This window comes from Saccopteryx bilineata, chromosome 3, assembly GCF_036850765.1.
Source record: "Saccopteryx bilineata isolate mSacBil1 chromosome 3, mSacBil1_pri_phased_curated, whole genome shotgun sequence".
Taxonomy (NCBI): Eukaryota; Metazoa; Chordata; class Mammalia; order Chiroptera; family Emballonuridae; genus Saccopteryx; species Saccopteryx bilineata.
This window is the reverse complement of record NC_089492.1, coordinates 302,833,354-302,852,164: the sequence shown is the minus strand read 5'-3', so window position 1 is coordinate 302,852,164 and position 18,811 is coordinate 302,833,354. Positions and strand designations below refer to the sequence as shown.

The 18,811-nt window shown below is 47.3% G+C and overlaps 1 protein-coding gene across 2 annotated transcripts in view; it reads right to left on the bottom strand.

Moving 5' to 3' along the window:
- NLRP12 (NLR family pyrin domain containing 12) overlaps positions 1-18,811 on the bottom strand; it is a 44,056-nt gene that overhangs the window by 17,658 nt on the left and 7,587 nt on the right. For both annotated transcript variants that reach the window (XM_066265245.1, XM_066265246.1), the window contains exons 2-7: positions 17,211-17,291; positions 14,156-15,857; positions 11,509-11,679; positions 6,543-6,713; positions 3,722-3,892; positions 104-274 (exon numbers count right to left, since the gene is read on the bottom strand). In XM_066265245.1, the coding sequence (XP_066121342.1) occupies positions 104-274; positions 3,722-3,892; positions 6,543-6,713; positions 11,509-11,679; positions 14,156-15,857; positions 17,211-17,291 (2,467 nt within the window). The remainder of the gene's footprint in view (positions 1-103; positions 275-3,721; positions 3,893-6,542; positions 6,714-11,508; positions 11,680-14,155; positions 15,858-17,210; positions 17,292-18,811) is intronic.

Sequence of the window (18,811 nt, the reverse complement as noted above, 5' to 3'; positions counted from 1 at the left end):
AGGTTAGGATAATCGGGGAGGAAGTGTGGCCCCAGTGAGCCCAGATAGAAGGGAAAGGATTAGGAGTTTGGACTCCTATGACGGTGAGTCCAGGGGGACTCACCGGAGGGTCTGGAGTTTGCACTGGGGATGCCGAAGGCCCTCACACAGCAGGAGCACCCCGGGGTCCCCCAGGTCATTCAGGCTGAGGTCCAGCTCCATCAGGCTCTGGTTCACAGTGAGAGTGGAGGCCAGGTCTTCACAGGCTGCAGCAGTGAGGTGACAAATCTTTAACCTATTCAACATATATTTAAAAATAAATGGGCAACGGCCTTGAATAAACAATTTTCCAAAGACACACAAATAACCACAAGTCACATGAAAAGATATTAAACATCACTAATCATTCTGTAACTGCAAATCAAAACTACAGTGAGATACCACCGCATATCCATTAGAATGGCTATAACTAAAAAAAAAAATAGCCTGACCAGGCAGTGGTGCAGTGGATAGAGCGTCGGACTGGGATGCGGAGGACCCAGGTTCGAGACCCCGAGGTCGCCAGCTTCAGTGCGGGCTCATCTGGTTTGAGGAAAAGCTCACCAGCTTGAACCCAAGGTCGCTGGCTCCAGCAAGGAGTTACTCGGTCTGCTGAAGGCCCGCAGTCAAGGCACATATGAGAAAGCAATCAATGAACAACTAAGGTGTTGCAATACACAATGAAAAACTAATGCTTGATGCTTCTCATCTCTCTCCGTTCCTGTCTGTCTGTCCCTGTCTATCCCTCTCTCTGACTCACTCTCTGTCTCTGTAAAATAAAAATAAAAAAAAAAATTAAAAAAAAAAAGGCCTAACCAGGTGGTGGCGCAGTGGATAGAGCATTGGACTGGGACGTGGAGGACCCAGGTTTGAGACCCCTGAGGTCGCCAGCTTGAGCACAGGCTCATCTGGTTTGAGCAAAGCTCACCAGCTTGGACCCAAGGTCTCTGGCTCAAGCAGGGGGTTACTCAGTCTGCTGAAGGCCAATGGTCAAAGCACATATGAGAAAGCAATCAATGAACAACTAAGGTGTCGCAACGAAAAACTGATGATTGATACTTCTCATCTCTCTTCGTTCCTGTCTGTCTGTCCCTATCTATCCTCTCTCTGACTCTCTCTCTGTCTTTGTAAAAAAAAAAAAAAACCTTAAAAAAAAATAAGAAGAAGACAAAACCAAAAATAAAACCCACAAAAATAACAAGTGCTGACAAGGATGTGGAGAAACTGGAATCTTTGTGCACTGTTGGTGGGGATGGAAAATAGTTCAGCCACTATGGAAAACAATATGGTGATTCCTCTATAAATTAAAATAACCATATGATTTATCAATTCCACTCTGGTTACACAACCAACAGAATGTAGGGGCTCCAAGAAATATTTGTATACCCATGCTCATAGCATTATTATTATTATTTTTTTCAGGGATAGAGAGAGAGTCAGAGAGAGGGATAGACAGGGACAGACAGACAGGAATGGAGAGAGATGAGAAGTATCAATCATCAGTTTTCCATTGCGACACCTTAGTTGTTCATTGATTGCTTTCTCATATGTGCCTTGACTGTGGGGCTTCAGCAGACCGAGTAACCCCTTGCTCGAGCCAGCAACCTTGGGTAGAAGCTGGTGAGCTTTGCTCAAACCAGATGAGCCCACGCTCAAGCTGGTGACCTCGGGGTCTCAAACCTGGGTTGTCCGCATCCTAGTCGGATGCTCTATCCACTGTGCCACCGCCTGGTCAGGCTTGTTTTGTATTTTTTTTTTCTGATTTACTTATTTCACTCCGTATAATGTTATCAAGATCCCACCATTTTGTTGTAAGTGATCCAATGTCATCATTTTTTATGGCTGAATAGTATACCATGGTGAATATGTGCCACATATTCTTTATCTAGTCTTCTATTCTTTTTTTTTTACAGTGATTAAAGCCTTTAAGCAAACTCTTGGCCAATACAGCAAGAATCCATAAAAGAGTAGTGCCCTTAACATGTTCACCAAGTCCAAACTGGCCCCAACACCATGCCAAATCCCTGAAAAATGCAACCCAACCCCAGTTCAGTCTGTTAGGAGCTGTCACAAGGAGCAGGAATCCAGGAAAAGTCCACATCCAGGAAAAGTCCTCATGGCACTGGAATTGTTTGTTTTGTATTTTTTTAGAGAGAGAGAGAGAGAAAGAGAGAGATAGAAGGACAGACAGGGACAGAGAGACAGGAAGAGAGAGAGATTAGAAGCATCAACTCATAGTAGTGGCACCTTAGTTGTTCATTGATTGCTTTCTCATACATGCCTTGACCTGGGGGCTCCAGCTGAGCCTGTGATCACTTGTTCAAGCCATTGACCTTGGGGTCATGTCTGTGATCGCATGCTCAAGCCAATGACCCAGCACTCAAGCTGGTGAGCCTGTGCTCAAACTGGTGACCTTGGGGTTTTGAACCTGGTTCCTCAGCAACCCAGGTCTATGTTCATTCCACTGTGCCTCCGCCTGGTTAGGCATAAGTGGAATTATATAATCTTCTTATTTTTATTTTATTTATTTATTTTATTGATTTTTAGAAAGAGGAAGAAAGAGGGGAGTAAAAGGGGGGAGAAGCAGGAAGCATCAACTTGTAGTAGTTGCTTCTTGTATGTGCAAAGAATGTATGCATGTATGTATATGACCAAGCAAGCCCAGGGCTCCAAACTGGTGACCTCAGCATTCTAGGTTGCTGCTTTATCCACTGCACCACCACAGGTCAAACAAGTGGAATTATATCATCTTTTTTTTAATTGACATTTTCTTTTTTTTTTTTTTTTTTTTTTCCTTTTTTTTTGTGGCAGAGACAGAGAGAGTCAGAAAGAGCGACAGATAGGGACAGACAGACAGGAAGGGAGAGAGATGAGAAACATCAATTCTTTGTTGCGACTCCTTAGTTGTTCATTGATTGATAGCTCATATGTGCCTTGACCAGGGGGCTACAGCAGACCGAGTGACCCCTTGCTCGAGCCAGCGACCTTGGTCTCAAGCTGGTGAACCTTGCTCAAACCAGATGAGCCCATGCTCAAGTTAGCGACCTTGGGGTCTCGAACCTGGGTCCTCCACATCTCAGTCCAACGCTCTACCCACTGCCCCACCACCTGGTCAGGCTTGACATTTTCTTTAGTACAATGTCTTCCAGTTTCATCTACTTGGTAGCATGTAACAGAATTTCATTCCTTTTTTTCAGGCTGAATAATTCCATTGTATGTCTACACCACATTTTGTTTATCCATTTCCCCTGTGATGAGGGGACATCTGAGTTGTTTTCACGTCTTGCCCACTGCAAATAATGTTGCTATGAACCCGGGTGGACACGTAGTGGGTACATTTTTCTACCATCATCCAGTGTGAGGAGCTTTGCCTTTTAAGATGGCCTCCATGGAGCCTGACCAGGTGGTGGCACAGTGGATAGAGCATCAGACTGGGACGCAGAGGACCCAGGTTCGAAACCCATAGGTTGCCGGCTTGAGCAAGGGGTCACTTGGTCTGCTGCAGCCCCCTGGTCAAGGCACATATAAGAAAGCAATCAATGAACAACTAAGGTGCTGCAACAAAGAATTGATGCTTCTCATCTCTCTCCCTTCCTGTCTGTCTGTTTTTATCTGTTTCTCTCTTTGTCTCTGTCACACACACACACACACACACACACACACACACACACACACACACACAATGGCCCCGCAGAGAACTCACCACAATATCCGCAGTCTGCAGGCCAGGTGCCTGAGGCCTTTGCACAGCAGCCTCAGGCCAGTGTCCCCCAGCGCATTTCCTGACAGGTCCAGCTCCACCAGGTGTCGGTTGATGCTGAGCACCAAGGCCATCTCCTGGCAGGCTCCAGCCTCCAGCTGACACTTCCTCAACCTCAAGAGGAGAAAAACAGGCCCTGGCCAGTTGGCTCAGTGGTAGAGCGTCGGCCTGGCGCGCGGGGGACCCAGGTTCGATTCCTGGCCAGGGCACATAGGAGAAGCACCCATTTGCTTCTTTACCCCCACCCCCTCCTTCCTCTCTGTCTCTCTCTTCCCCTCTCGCAGCCAAGGCTCCATTGGAGCAAAAGATGGCCCGGGCGCTGGGGATGGCTCCTTGGCCTCTGCCCCAGGCGCTAGAGTGGCTCTGGTCTCGGCAGAGTGACGCCCCGGAGGGGCAGAGCATCGCCCCCTGGTGGGCAGAGCGTCACCCCTGGTGGGCGTGCCGGGTGGATCCCGGTCGGGCGCATGCGGGAGTCTGTCTGACTGTCTCTCCCCGTTTCCAGCTTCAGAAAAATACAAAAAAAAAAAAAAAAAAAAAAAAAAAAAAAAAGAGGAGAAAAACATTGCTGAGGGCGCCATCTTGCTTTTCCGGCTCATCCCCTGGCCCATTTAGTTACCCACCAGGAGCCCACACATGTCACTGAAGCTACAGAGATGAACAAGACGTCATCATTTTCAGCCAGCAGTGTCCTGTCTCACAAGACAAAGGGGGCGAGCAATGACAGTCCCCTGTTGATGCTGCCATGGAAGTTGTGTTGCATGACAGTTCAGTGTGGGGTCTCCAGAGCTCAGTGACCTGTATTTGCTTCCATAACCACCACCCAGTAACCCTGGGACCTCAAGCAAGTTTTTATCAAGTCTCAAATGGAGGTTACATGGGAGGCTGTCACTCAGGTTCATTGACTCTAAAATAAGGGTAATAACGGTGCTGACCCCCCAGGGCTGTGGTGAGGATTACTAATGGCGGAGGATGGGGGGCCGGGCATGGCACATGCTCAGTCATTGTGAGCGAACTGGTATCAAAACCATCATGGCGAAAGGTCCACCGAACCCAGCAGATAGGAAAGGCTCTTTGGAGACTTCAAGCTGGTTTTCGAAGGCTACATAGGAGTTCAGCAGAGGAACAGAATGACAGTGGTTGTGACATTGGTCTTTGCCCTCAGTTCTTGGCACAGAGCTCATAATCCTTTGTCATTTCCCAAGTGATAAGAGGACTGGGAACACCCTTTGTTCTAATATGTGGTCTTAGACCCTGGTTCTCAACAGAGTTTCTAAATCTCTTGGAATTTCCTAGGTGATAGCAGTGTCTTTTGTTGTAATGAGGTGACTCAGGGTGGGTTCCTGAGTGGGACTGGCTGTGAATAGAAGTTGGGGACTCCACCCCCATCCTCCAAGAGAGGAGGTGGGTTGGAAATGGACTTAATAATAATTGACCATGCGTAGTTGATGAGGTCTCCATAAGATCCTACTAGGATAGGGCTCAGAGAACTTCTCGGTTGGTGAACATGCCCACACCAGGAGGGTGATGCACCCCAAATCCACAGAGATAGGAACTCCTGCACTTGGGACCTTCCCAGACCCTGTCCTATGTGTCTGTTCATTTGTATCTTTTATACACATCCTTAAATAAAATGGTAAATGTAAGTGTATTCTGGAGTTCTATGAGCCACTCTAGCAAATTTATTGGACCCAAGGAGGGGGTCATGGTAACCTCCAATTTATAGCCTGTTGGTCAGAAGCACAGGGAACAGTCTGGACTTGTAATTGACATCTCAAGTCGGGGCCGTCTGGTGGGACTGAACTCTTGTAGGGTCCGGCACTCTTTCCAGGTAGATAGTGTCAGAATGAAATTGTAGGACACCTAGCTGGTAGAGACAGAGAATTGCTTGGTAGTGGTGGTGCTGGTGGTGGGCAGGGGGGACGCGGGAAACCACTAGGCATTTGGAGACTGAAAGTGTCAGAAGTGAAAGTGTTTGCTGTGAGTCGTAAAGAAGACAAACAAGGCCCTGGCCGGTTGGCTCAGCGGTAGAGCGACGGCCTGGCGTGCGAGGGACCCGGGTTCGATTCCCGGCCAGGGCACATAGGAGAAGCGCCCATTTGCTTCTCCACCCCCCACCCCTCCTTCCTCTCTGTCTCTCTCTTCCCCTCCCGCAGCCAAGGCTCCATTGGAGCAAAGATGGCCCGGGCGCTGGGGATGGCTCCTTGGCCGCTGCCCCAGGAGCTAGAGTGGCTCTGGTCGCTGCAGAGCGACGCCCGGAGGGGCAGAGCGTCACCCCTGGTGGGCAGAGCGTCGCCCCATGGTGGGCGTGCCGGATGGATCCCGGTTGGGTGCATGCGGGAGTCTGTCTGACTGTCTCTCCCTGTTTCCAGCTTCAGAAAAATACAAAAAGAAAAAAAAAAGGAAGACAAACAAGTGGAAAACAGGGTAACTTTTCTGGCACAGTGCAGTTGCAGGAAAAGGACACTGCACAACTAACAAGGCTCGGTGCAGGGAGCTCCAGGGTACTGGGAATCCAGGACAGGTGTGGGTACCGGGTGGGCCGGTGGACGCAGGGACTCCTTGCCATGTGGAAATAGTGGGGTTAAAGGAAACCAGAAAGAAATTCTATGAAGTGCATGGAGTCCAGGTCATGGGTCTAAGGTCATGTATCAAAGGGCAACCCTAATTTCCAGGTAGAGACTTGGGGATCCTCAGCATTTGGGGAGGTGCTTTAAGCCAGGAAGGCCACACAGATTAAGAGCTTGCTCTGGGGATACGGACTCACTGGATCATCTGCAGCCGGCAATGGGGGTGCCGCAGCCCCTCACAGAGCAGCTGCATGCCCGGCAGCCCGAGGCCATTTCCGCTTAGGTCCATCCGCATCAAACTCTTACTGCCTGTCAGAGCCGCAGAGAGGTCCTGGCAGGCAGAGCTGGACACCTGGCACCTCTTCAGCCTGGGACGGAGAGGAGAAGAGAGCCAGGTCATTTCCTCTGTGGTCCTTTTGTGGGTTCTGTCCCTTACCCTTTCTCTCCCTCCTTTAAAAAACTTTATTTTTATTTGAGAGAGAGAGAGAGAGAAACATCGATCTGTTATTCCACTCATTAATGTATTCATTGGTTGATTCTCATATGTGCCCTGATGGAGAATAGGATCAGCAGGTTTTTTTGTTGTTGGTGTTTGTTTTTCTCTTTTTCTGAAGTGAGAAGCAAGGAGGCAGAGAGACAAACTCTCGCATGCGCCCGACCGGGACCCACCCGGCATGCCCACTATGGGGGATGCTCTGCTCATCTGGGATGTTGCTCCGTTACAACCAGAGCCATTCTAGCGCCTGAAGCAGAGGCCACGGAGCCATCCTCAGTGCCCGGGTCAACTTTGCTTCAATGGAGCCCTGGCTACAGGAGAGGAAGAGAGAGATAGAGAGAAAGGAGAGGGGGAAGGGTGGAGAAGCAGATGGGTGCTTCTCCTGTATGCCCAGACCAGGAATCAAACCCAGGACTTCCACACACCAGGCTGACACTCTACCACTGAGCCAACCGGCCAGGGCCTAGGATTAGCAGTTTTAATGCATCAGGATGACACTCTAACCAACTCAACTACCTGGCCAGGGCCCTCTCCCTCCTTTTTTGTTGGTCTATTTTTCCCTTTTTCTAAAATCAAAGAAAGGAGATTACTGGTCCAGGAGCTGAGGGAAGGAGGATCAGAGCTAATGCATAGGGTGCTACTTCTTGGTTTGACGAAAATGTTCTGCCATTAGACCATAGTGATGTTTTCCACAGTTTTGTGCAATATACTCAAAAAAGAAAAATGACTCAGTTGCCTGGTATATGAATTATAGCTGAATCAATAAAATAATCAAAGCAACAAGAATAGTATAAGATGTTTTTGGTGCTTTGCAGTTAAGAAAATGCTTTTATAGAGGTTGCCCTTAAGTCAGGAATTCAAGCCTGAGCAGGCTGTGGCGAAGTGGATTGAGCATTGGACTGGAATGCGGAGGACCCAGGTTTGAAACCCTGAGGTCACTTGAGCCCACAGCTCACCAGCTTGAGCCCAAGGTCACTGGCTTGAGCAACAGGTCACTCACTCTGCTGTAGACCCCCAGTCAAGGCACATATGAGAAAGCACTCAATGAACAACTTAGGTGCCACAATGAAGAATTGATGCTTCTCATCTGTCTCCCTTCCTGTCTGTCTGTTACTATCTGTCTTTCTCTGTCTCTGTCACAAAAAATATAAAAAATAAATAAAAGAGAGGAATTCAAGACCCTTCACACCCACTCTGCTCCACTTTATTTATTTTTCTCCACCACTATGAGAAAAATGTACCATGTCCCAAGCAGCTCCCAAGGTGCTCACTGGGTCACGTTTGTTGGTTGGCAGGGCCACTGTGCCTTAAAAGCATAACATGAAATTTACCCTGTTTAAAATTTTTATTTATTTATTTATACATTTTAGAGAGGAGAGAGAGAGAGAGAGAGAGAGAGAGAGAGAGAGAGAAATGGGGAAGGAACAGGAAGCTTCAACTCCCATATGTGGCTTGACCAGACAAGTGCAGGGTTTTGAACCAGTGACCTCAGTGTTCCAGGTTGATGCCTTTATCCACTGTGCCACCACAGGTCAGACAAAATTTACCATTTAATTAAGTGTACAGTTTAGCAACATTTGGTACATTTATGTTGTTGCACAATCATCACCATCATCTGTCTTTGAAACTTTTTCTTTTTTCTTCTTTTTTTATTTTTATTTTTATTTTTTTAAATTTTATTTATTTTTATTTATTTTTTACAGAGACAGAGAGTGAGTCAGAGAGAGGGATATACAGGGACAGACAGACAGGAGCAAAGAGAGATGAGAAGCATCAATCATTAGTTTTTCATTGTGTGTTGCAACACCTTAGTTGTTCATTGACTGATTTCTCATATGTGCCTTGACCACGGGCCTTCAGCAGACCAAGTAACCCCTTGCTGGAGCCAGCGACCTTGGGTTCAAGCTGGTGGGCTTTTTCTCAAACCAGATGAGCCCGCGCTCAAGCTGGCGACCTCGGGGTCTTGAACCTGGGTCCTCTGCATCCCAGTCCGACGCTCTATCCACTGCGTCACCGCCTGGTCAGGCTCTTTTTTTTTTTTTACATTTTAAAAAAAATATTTATTTTTATTTTATTTATTCATTTTAGAAAGGAGAGAGAGAGGGAGAGAGAGAGAGAGAGAACTTTAAATGGCAAGGGGGAGGAGCAGGAAGCATCAACTCCCATATGTGCCTTGACCAGGCAAGCCCAGGGTTTTGAACCGGGGACCTCAGCATTTCCAGGTCGATGCTTTATCCACTGAGCCACCACAGGTCAGGCCACTCTTTTTTCTTTTTAAAATAAAGTTATATACTGCCTGACCTGTGGCACCATAGCGGATTAAGCTTCAACCTAGAACGCTGAAGTCACAGGTTCAAAACCCTGGGCTTGCCTGTCAAGACTAATAATATGAGAAGCAACTACTACAAGTTGATGCTTCTTGCTGTCTTCCCCCATCCCTTCTCTCTCTCTCTCTCTCTCTAAATAAATAAATAAATAAAATAATATGGTTATATACAGTGTGTCCGTAAAGTCATGGTGCACTTTTGACTGGTCACAGGAAAGCAACAAAAGACGATAGAAATGTGAAATCTGCACCAAATAAAAGGAAAACCCTAAGCATATTCATGGTAGTTCTTTGATAGAGTCAAACAATCGAATAAAGTTGGAGAAATAAAAAAAAAAAGGAGAAGGAAAACCCTCCTAGTTTCTGTAGGACGATGCGGCAGCATGTGCGCATACGCAGATGATGACTAACACTGTGTATACAGCGGAGCAGCCCATGGCCATGCCAGTCGAGATGTGGACGGTACAGAGGAAAGTTCAGTGTATTCTGTGGCTTTCTAAATTCGAATCCGTGACCAAGTGCAATGTGAATATCGGCGCGTTTATAACAAAGCACCACCACATAGAATTAACATTACTTGGTAGGATAAGGAGTTGAAGGAAACCGGCAGTTTGATGGAGAAACCCCGTTCTGGTAGGCCATCAGTCAGTGACGAGTCTGTAGAGGCTATACGGGATAGCTACCTAAGGAGCCCTAAAAAATCTGTGCGTGAGCCCACATCGAACTGCACTGAATAGGTATGTGACTTTACGGACACACTGTACTTTCTACTCAGTCCAGAATGCTTTCATCATTCCAAATAATAACTCCTTATCTCCCCATGCCTCCCTGGCTGGAGCTCAGTTGGTTAGAACATCATTCCCATACGCCAAGGCTGCGGATTTGATCCCTGGTCAGGGCACAGACAAGAAGCCATCAATGAGCCTCCCCAGCAGTGGTACAATGGATAAAGCGTCGACCTGAGAGGCTGAGGTACCAGGTTCAAAACTCTGGGTTCCTAGCTTGAGCGTGGGCTCACCTGGCTTGAGTGCAGGCTCACCAGCTTGAGTGTGGGAAGGTCCTTGACTTGAGCCCAAGATTGCTGGCTTGTGCAACAAGTCACTGGCTCAGTTTGAACCATGACTTCCACCCCTACCCCACCCTAGGTGGCACGTAAGAGAAGCAATCAGTGAACAACTAAAGTGATGCAACTACAAGATTTTTTTTTTTTTAAGTTATTTTAGAGGAAGGGAGAATGAGAGAGAAAGAGATGAACAAAGGAGAATGTGTCCTGACTGGGGACCAAGCTGGCAACCTCTGCATTTTGGGATGATGCTCTAACCAACTGAGCTATCTGGCCAGGGTGCAACTATGCGTTGATGTTTCTCATCTCTCTCCCTTCCTATCTCTCTCTCTCTCTCTCAAAAAAAAAAAAAAAAAAAAAAAAGTAGAAAAAGAAATGCACAACTATGTGGAAAAGCAAATGAACATTTCTCTCAAATCCATCAATAAACAACAACAATAACAAATATTAAAAACAACTTCTGGCCTGGTCTGTGGTGGTGCAGTGGATAAAGCGTTGACCTGGAACACTGAGGTTGCTGGTTTGAAACTCTGGGCTTGCCTGGTCCAGGCACACATGGGAGTTGATGCTTCCTGTTCCTCTCCCCTTCTCTCTCTCTCTCTTTCTCTCTTCTCTAATGAATAAAATATTAAAAAAATAACTCCTTATGCCTCATTCTTTCCAGCCCCTGAAAATCACCATTCTACTTAAACTTTTTCTAAAAAATTAATTGATCTTAGAGAGAGAGGAAGGAAGAGAGAGAGAAAAGAGACATTGATTTGTTGTTCAACTTAATGATCCATTCATTGGTTAATTCTTTTTTTTTATTTTTTTGTGACAGAGACAGAGAGAGGGACAGATAGAGACAGACAGACTGAAGGGAGGGAGATGAGAAGCTTCAATTCTTTGTTGTGGCACCTTAGTTGTTCATTGATTGCTTTCTCATATGTGCCTTGATAGAGGTGGGGCAGAGCCAGTGACCCTTTGCTTAAGCCAGAGACCTTGGGCTTCAAGCCAGCAACTATGGGATCATTGGCTCAAGCCAGCAACCCCACGCTCAAGCTGGTGAGCTGCGCTCCAGCCAGAGGCCTGGAGGTCTCAAACCTGGGTCCCCTGCATCCTAGTCTGATGCTCTATCCACTGCACCACCACCTGGCCAGGCTCACTGGTTAATTCTTGTATGACCTTGACTGAGAAAGAACCCATAACTTCGGTGTATTGGGATGACGTTTTATCCAACTGAGCCCCATAGAGGGCGTGGTGGGACCATCCGCAGTTCCCAGATCAGCCAAGACTCACCTGAGGTTCTGAAGTTTGCAGTTGGAGTGTCTGAGCCCCTGACACAGCAGCTTCACGCCCCGGCCTCCCAAGGCATTGTGGTTCAGGGCCAACTCCACCAGATTCGGATTGGTGCTCAGAGCGGTGGCAAGCTGTTCGCTATAGGCATCCGGCAAAATGTTCCTCTCGGGTCTGTGTGAAAGAATGACAGGTCAAATCCAGTTTTTCCAGTTCTTTATAGTGATGATATTTGACACTTGATTATCACTTCACAATTTATAAAGCATTCTGTCATCTTCATTTTAATTTATCTTCTGAATGACCCTGTGTTACTTGCCCAAAGTTACATAGCTGCTAAGAAGTAGACACCAGACTTAAATCCTTGGTCCAGGGATTGGGAGGTGAATTTCATCTTAAAGACAATATTTTTTGTATCGAGGCAACATTGGTTAATATTATACAAGTTTCAGGTGTACAACATTATAATTCAATACCTGCATATTCTATTGGGTCATCGCCACCAGAAATCTAGTTTCCATCCATCACCATATACTTGAACCCCTTTACTCATTTTGTTTTCCCCTCCATCCGTCTTTCCCTCTGGTGACCACCATACTATTGTCTGTATTTATGAGTTTGTTTTTGTTTTGTTTGTTTGTTACCTTTTGGTTTTATATCCCACATATGAGTGAAAGCATATGACTTTTGTCCCTTTCTATCTGACTTATTTCACTTGGCATAATACCCTCAAGATCCACCTATCTTGACACAAATGGTAACATCTCATCTTTTTCATGGTTGTATAGTATTTCATTACATACGCATACCACCTCTTCTGTATCTATTCATTCATTTATTTATTATTATTTTTTACAGTGACAGAGAGAGAGTCAGAGAGAGGGATAGACAGGGACAGACAGACAGGAATGAAGAGAGATGAGAAGCATCAATCATCAGTTTTTCGTTATGACACCTTAGTTGTTCATTGATTGCTTTCTCATATGTGCTTTGACCATGGGGCTGCAGCAGACCAAATAACTCCTTGCTCGAGCCAGCGACCTTGGGTCCAAGCTGGTGAGCTTTGCTCAAACCAGATGAGCCTGCACTCAAGCTGGTGACCTCGGGGTCTCAAACCTGGGTCCTCTGCATCCCAGTCTGTGACACATCCCACTGCGGCACCGCCCAGTCAGGCTATCCATTCATTTATTGATGGACAAGTGCCTGGATAATATTTCTTTCTTTTTTTCTTTTCTTTTCTTTTTTTTTTTGGTGACAGAGAGAGATAGAGAGATGGACAGATAGGGACAGAAAGACAGGAAGGGCAAAAGATGAGAAACATCAATTCTTTGTGACACCTTAGTTGTCCATTGATTGCTTTCTCATATGTGCCTTGACTGAGAGGCTACAGCAGACCAAGTGACCGCTTGCTCAAGCCAGTGACCTTGGGCTCAAGCTGATGAGTGTTGCTCAAACCAAATGAGCCTGCGCTTAGGCTGGAGACCTCGGGGTTCTGAACCTGGGTCCTCCACGTCCCAGTCCAATGCTCTATCCACTGTGCCACCACCTGGTCAGGCTGATAATATTTCTTTCTTTCTTTCTTTCTTTTTTTTTTTTTTGTATTTTTCTGAAGTGAGAAGCAGGGAGGCAGAGAAACAGACTTCTGCAAGCGTCCAACCGTGATCCACCCAGAAAGCCCACTAGGGGGCGATGCTCTGCCCATTTGGGCTGTTGCTCTGTTGCAACCAGAGCCATTCTAGCACCCGAGGCAGAGGCCATGGAGCCATCCTCAGCACCCAGGCCAACTTTGCTCCAATGGAGCCTTGGCTGCAGGAGACGAAGAAAGAGAGAGAAAGGAGAGGGGGAAGGGGGGAGAAGCAGATGGGTGCTTCTCCTGTGTGCCCAGGCTGGAGGCTGGATAGTATTTATATATTTTTTGTATTTTTCCGAAGCTGGAAACGGGGAGACAGTCAGACAGACTCCCGCATGCGCCCGACCGGGATCCACCTGGCACGCCCACCAGGGGCGACGCTCTGCCCACCAGGGGGCGATGCTCTACCCCTCCGGGGCGTCGCTCTGTTGCAACCAGAGCCACTCTAGTGCCTGGGGCAGAGGCCAAGGAGCCATCCCCAGTGCCTGGGCCATCTTTGCTCCAATGGAGCCTCGGCTGCGGGAGGGGTAGAAAGAGACAGAGAGGAAGGAGAGGGGGAGGGGTGGAGAAGCAGATGGGCGATTCTCCTGTGTGCCCTGGCCGGGAATTGAACCTGGGACTTCTGCATGCCAGGCCGATGCTCTACCACTGAGCCAACCGGCCAGGGCTTGGATAATATTTCTTGATTGAATATATTCTTCTTGACATGGGCCCCAACTTAATCCTAATGAGCATTGTTTAAGAGGGGGAAACCAACCTGGACACTATTGACACTCGGTGGCCAGATCATTCTTTGTTGTGGGGGCTGTCCTGTGCATAGGAGGATGTTTTTGCAGCATCCCTATCCTCTACCCACTAAATGCAAGTAGTACCCCTCCCATTTCGGCACGTTATGACAACCAAGTATTTCTCCAGATATTGCCAAGTATGTCCTTGATTGGGAGCAAAAGTCACCCCCAGCTGAAAACATGAACTTGCTTTGGAGCATGAGCTTGGACCACAGGCTCGGAAGATACTTACGACTGTGCCGATAGCGTCTGGGGCCCTGAAGTCCCTTTTGTCCTGTCCTCCTCGTTCGCACTGTAGGCAGTCCCGTGCAGGTGCAGCACCAGGGCGCTCCTGCAATGCTTCACACAGAAGGAGGCCACCATATGTTCCATCTTGGTGGTGATGTGGCTGACCACGACCACTTGGAAGTGGCTGAGGGCCTGTTGGATGAATTCCTCCTCTTGGATCTCATACAGACAGCCGAGGAGCTCCAGGGAGCCCTGCTGCAAGGTAGAGCCCACGCTCAGAGCTCTGCTTTGGATCCACTCCAACAGTTCCACCTTGATGCGTGGCGAGACCTTCCAGCAGAGAGTCTTCTCCAGGTAGCTCCTCGTCTCCTCATTTAGGAGTCCAAACAGGAAACGGACAGTGAGAGCTAAGAAGCTCGTTTCCGAAAACCCATACTCAGTCAGTAACCTCGTGAGGTTCTGGTCTGGGTTGGACCTGCTGTCCCCGCCGTCCAGGATGTAGTACATGGCCGCAAAGAACTCCTGGAAACTCAGGTGGATGAAGCTGTAGAACTTTTCGCAGTTGATGTCCTTCTGGAAGATGTTCATGTTGAGGAACGAAGAGACGTCCGCCCCATCCAGGCCATGCTTCCGAAGATCCTGTTCCTCGAACAGAATCTTCTGATTCCAGAGGCCGTGGGCTGCCAGAGAGCACAGCCCTTTCTGGTTGGGCAGGGCCTGGAGGGTCGGGGACCCCGGCTTGGGTTGCATCAGGCTCAGGAGGTAGAGCATGTACACGGCTGTCGTGGTCCTGGACGTCTGTCTTAAGAACCCCCCCTCCTCCAGCTGCTGCTTGAGGCAGGTGCAGACGACCCAGCACACCAAAGGGACAAAGCACAGAGTGAAGAGGGGCTCATTGTCCCGCACGAAGGTGAAGACCTGGCTGGCCTGCTCTGCGTCGTAGAAGTACTTGTAGAAGTACTCCTCTCTCTCAGCCTCGGAGAAGCCCAGGATCTCCACGTGCCTGGGATGCTCCAGCCAGCGGTGGAGTTTCTCCAGAGCCGTGGGCCTGGTGGTGATGAGCAAAGACAAGCCAGGCAGCAGCTTCTTCCGAATCAGGCTGCTAAGGAGCAGCTCCGTGGGCCGTTTGTCCTCCCAGCAGGGGCACCAGGGGCCCTGAGGGTCGTGGAAGGAGGGTTTGAGTTTGTCAAAGCCGTCGATGATGAAAAGCAGGCGCTCCGGGACTCTCAGGAGCTCGTGGAGGGGCGCGCTGGGCTCAGGCCAGCAACTGGAAATGAGGTCTTGTGCACTCCGCTCCGGGGCGCTCTGGTTCATCTCTCTGCAGTTGATGTAGAAAAGATAATCAAACCGGTCCTGGAAGAGCCTCCCGTCGGCCCAGTCCAACATCACCTTGTGCACCAGCATGGACTTGCCCATCCCCGCAGCCCCCTGGAGAACCACAGTGCGCGGAGGCTCCGGGCGCTCCTCGTCCGGCTCAAAGAGGGTCTCCAACTGGATGAGGCTGGCCTGGTGACCTACAGTTCTCGCGTGTCCCCAGCCTGTGTCCAGCAGCTTCTGCTGGGCCCACCTGGGATTGGAGTGTTCCTTCACCAGGAGGAGCCGAGTGTACCGGTGGCTGAGGTTGACGCATTCCCCTAGGCGGGCATTGCGGTCCTCCATCAGCCGGAACTTCCTGCGGACGTGGTCCCGATAGGTTTCCCGAGGATCTAATGGAGAGGAAGGAAGAGTTTGTGGAAGATTCATCAGCAATCTTTTGTGAATTCAGGAGTTAAAAGCACAGCAGGATCTAGTGCTACGTGCCCTGCAATGTCTTTGGAACAGCTTTCTAGATGGACCCTGAGAACCTTGGTACATCCTCCCTTATAAAGATCTTCTCAGACCTGGCCCCAGATCATACCCACAAAGTCGGGGTACTGGGACGATGCTCCAACCAACCGAGCTACACAGCCAGGGCATGTCCAATGCATTTGAATACCCTTGAAAGAGTGTCCAGGATCGTGTGTTATTGTTGATGGTGTTGCTGTCTACCCAAGAGATCATACTCCTGTTTCTTCCTTGCCAACAATCCTGAGTCTATCTGGGTAAGGAGGTGTTGATCCCTCGATTCCAGTAAACGTTGTTCCTTCAGATGCCGGGGGGGGGGGGGGGGGGGGATGAATGTTGGTTTTGATAAACCAGCCACGAGTATCTCATTCCCCTTTTTCAGTGGCTGCTGTGGGGTTGGTCATGTGCCTGGTCTTGATCCAGAATTATAAACACTCCGGGGAAGAAGTTTATTGAAATAATTTTATTCCTGGATAAAATGACAGGCTATCGAAGAAGAAAACCTTTTGTCTCCTTTTGTTCCTGCTAAGAATTCTTTTAGGCCTGACCTGTGGTGGTGCCGTAGATAAAGCATTCACCTGGACTGCTGAGGTCGCGGTTCGAAACCCTGGGCTTGCCTGGTCAAGGCACATATAGGAGTTGATGCTTCCTGCATCTCCCCCCCCCCTTTCTGTTTCTCTCCCCTCTCTAAAAATAAATAAAAAAAATATTTTTCTTAAAGAAAGCTTTTAAATATTTTTAATTAATTAATTAATTCATTCATTCATTTTAGAGAGAAGAGAGACAGAAAGGGGAGGGAGGAGCAGGAAGCATCAACTCCCATATGTGCCTTGACCAGGCAAGCTCAGGGTTTCGAACCGGCGACCTCAGCATTCCAGGTTGACGCTTTATCCACTGCGCCACCACAGGTCAGGCTAATAAAATCCTTAAAAAAAAAGAATTATTTTGTGTGAGATGGTTTGGTCTCCATCTTGCAACCATGAGATGGCAAGTCACAGGACAAAAGGCTGACATAAGGGAGGTTGATAGACTTAAAATATAGGGGGAAAGAAAGAATTGAAGCATAGGAAGAACTTAGGACCTTGATGTTGTTGTTAATCCAGTCACCCACCCTAAGATTTCTTGTTATATGCAGATGTAAAATAAGTGCCTGTTTTTGTGTCATCTATTCCCAGTTGGATAGTTTGATATGTGGTACTTAGTGCATTCTAAGAGGTACAAGGCTCATGGCTCACCTTTTCTTAGAGTTCCAGGAAAGACTTCCAGAGAACATGCTGACTGGCTCCCCAGTGAGGATGGGCCATCGGGTGAAGAAACTAGAAGAAAAATTGGGGGACATCAGTTAGCACATCTCTGGCTAACATTCAGTAACATTGGTTACTATTGTCTCATTGTCTACAGGAAAAACCCCTGCCCACCCACACCCCAGAATGTTCAGCCAGCACTTCACATTCACTATTGTTGAAAGCACTTGTTCTTCATAACCCACTTTCCTTCCTGAGAATCCATCATGGTGACTGGCACCTCCATCCAGCACATTAATCTCCTTAGATAAGAATTTCTGAGTCAGCTTGAATTCCTCCTTCCCATTCAGCTCTCAGCTATGTCTCTTCCATCATTTATCCACCCATCCATCCATCCCTCATCCATCCATCCATTTATCCATTATCTATCCATCATCCATCCATCCATCCATCCATTTATCCATTATCTATCCATCACCCATCCATCCATCCATTCATTTATCCATTATCTATCCATCACCCATCCATCCATCCATTTATCCATTATCTATCCATCACCCATACATTCATCCATCCATCCACCCATCATCCATCCATGCATTCATTCATTCAACAAATATACATATTTTAGGTACCAGGCATTTTTCTAAGCATTGGATATATAGCCAGACACAAGCTCTCTGCTCCATGGCCCTTAAATTCTCTTGGCACGGAAGTTCAGTGTATAAAAAATAAACACCAATATAACTTCAGATACTTTTGTCACAATTTAAGAAAGATAATTCTTTTTTTTTGACAGAGACAAAGAGAAAGACAGAGAGAGAGGCACAGATAGACAGGAAGGGAGAGAGATGAGAAGCATTGATTCCACTGGGGAACAAAATTTTAGTTGCATCCACAAAAACACTTGTTCTTACCTGGTTCAAGTGTGCTGATCTCAAATCTGACGTTAGTTTTTCTCTGCAAGTTACAATTTTTAAAAAATATTTATTTTACTGATTTTAGAGAGAGGGAGGGAGAGGGCAGAAGAGAGACAGGAACATCAAGTTGTTCCTGTGTATGCCCTGACTGGGGATTGAACAGGCAACCTCTGTGCTTCAGGACGATGCTCTAATCAACCAAGCCATCGGCCAGGGCTGTAAGCTACAGTTTTTTTGCAATTCAAGATTTTAGGTTTTCATCTTATTGTAAAATTTTCAACATTTAGTTTAACATAATGAAGTAGAATGTCTTCTTGGGCATCATCTTTGTGAAAATATAATAATTTATATAATGCAGTAAATACACTAATACACTCAAAGATATGATTGCATCAGAATTTGTCTACAATTTCAAAATAGAATATATTAAAACACTTATTTTAATCATAAAATTTGCACAAAACTTATTTAAATTCTATTCAGGCAAAAATTTGCATTTGTAGCTCTTGCGTTTGTGTACTTGTTGAAGACAATCTTGTTTGATGCTCCAGCAGTAGTCTGACATCATATTTCTGTCCCATCGCCCCTGATAATGCTCTTACGTCGTCATCAGATCTTTTTTTAAATTTTTTTCCAGAGAGGGATAGATAGGGACAGACAGACAGGAACGGA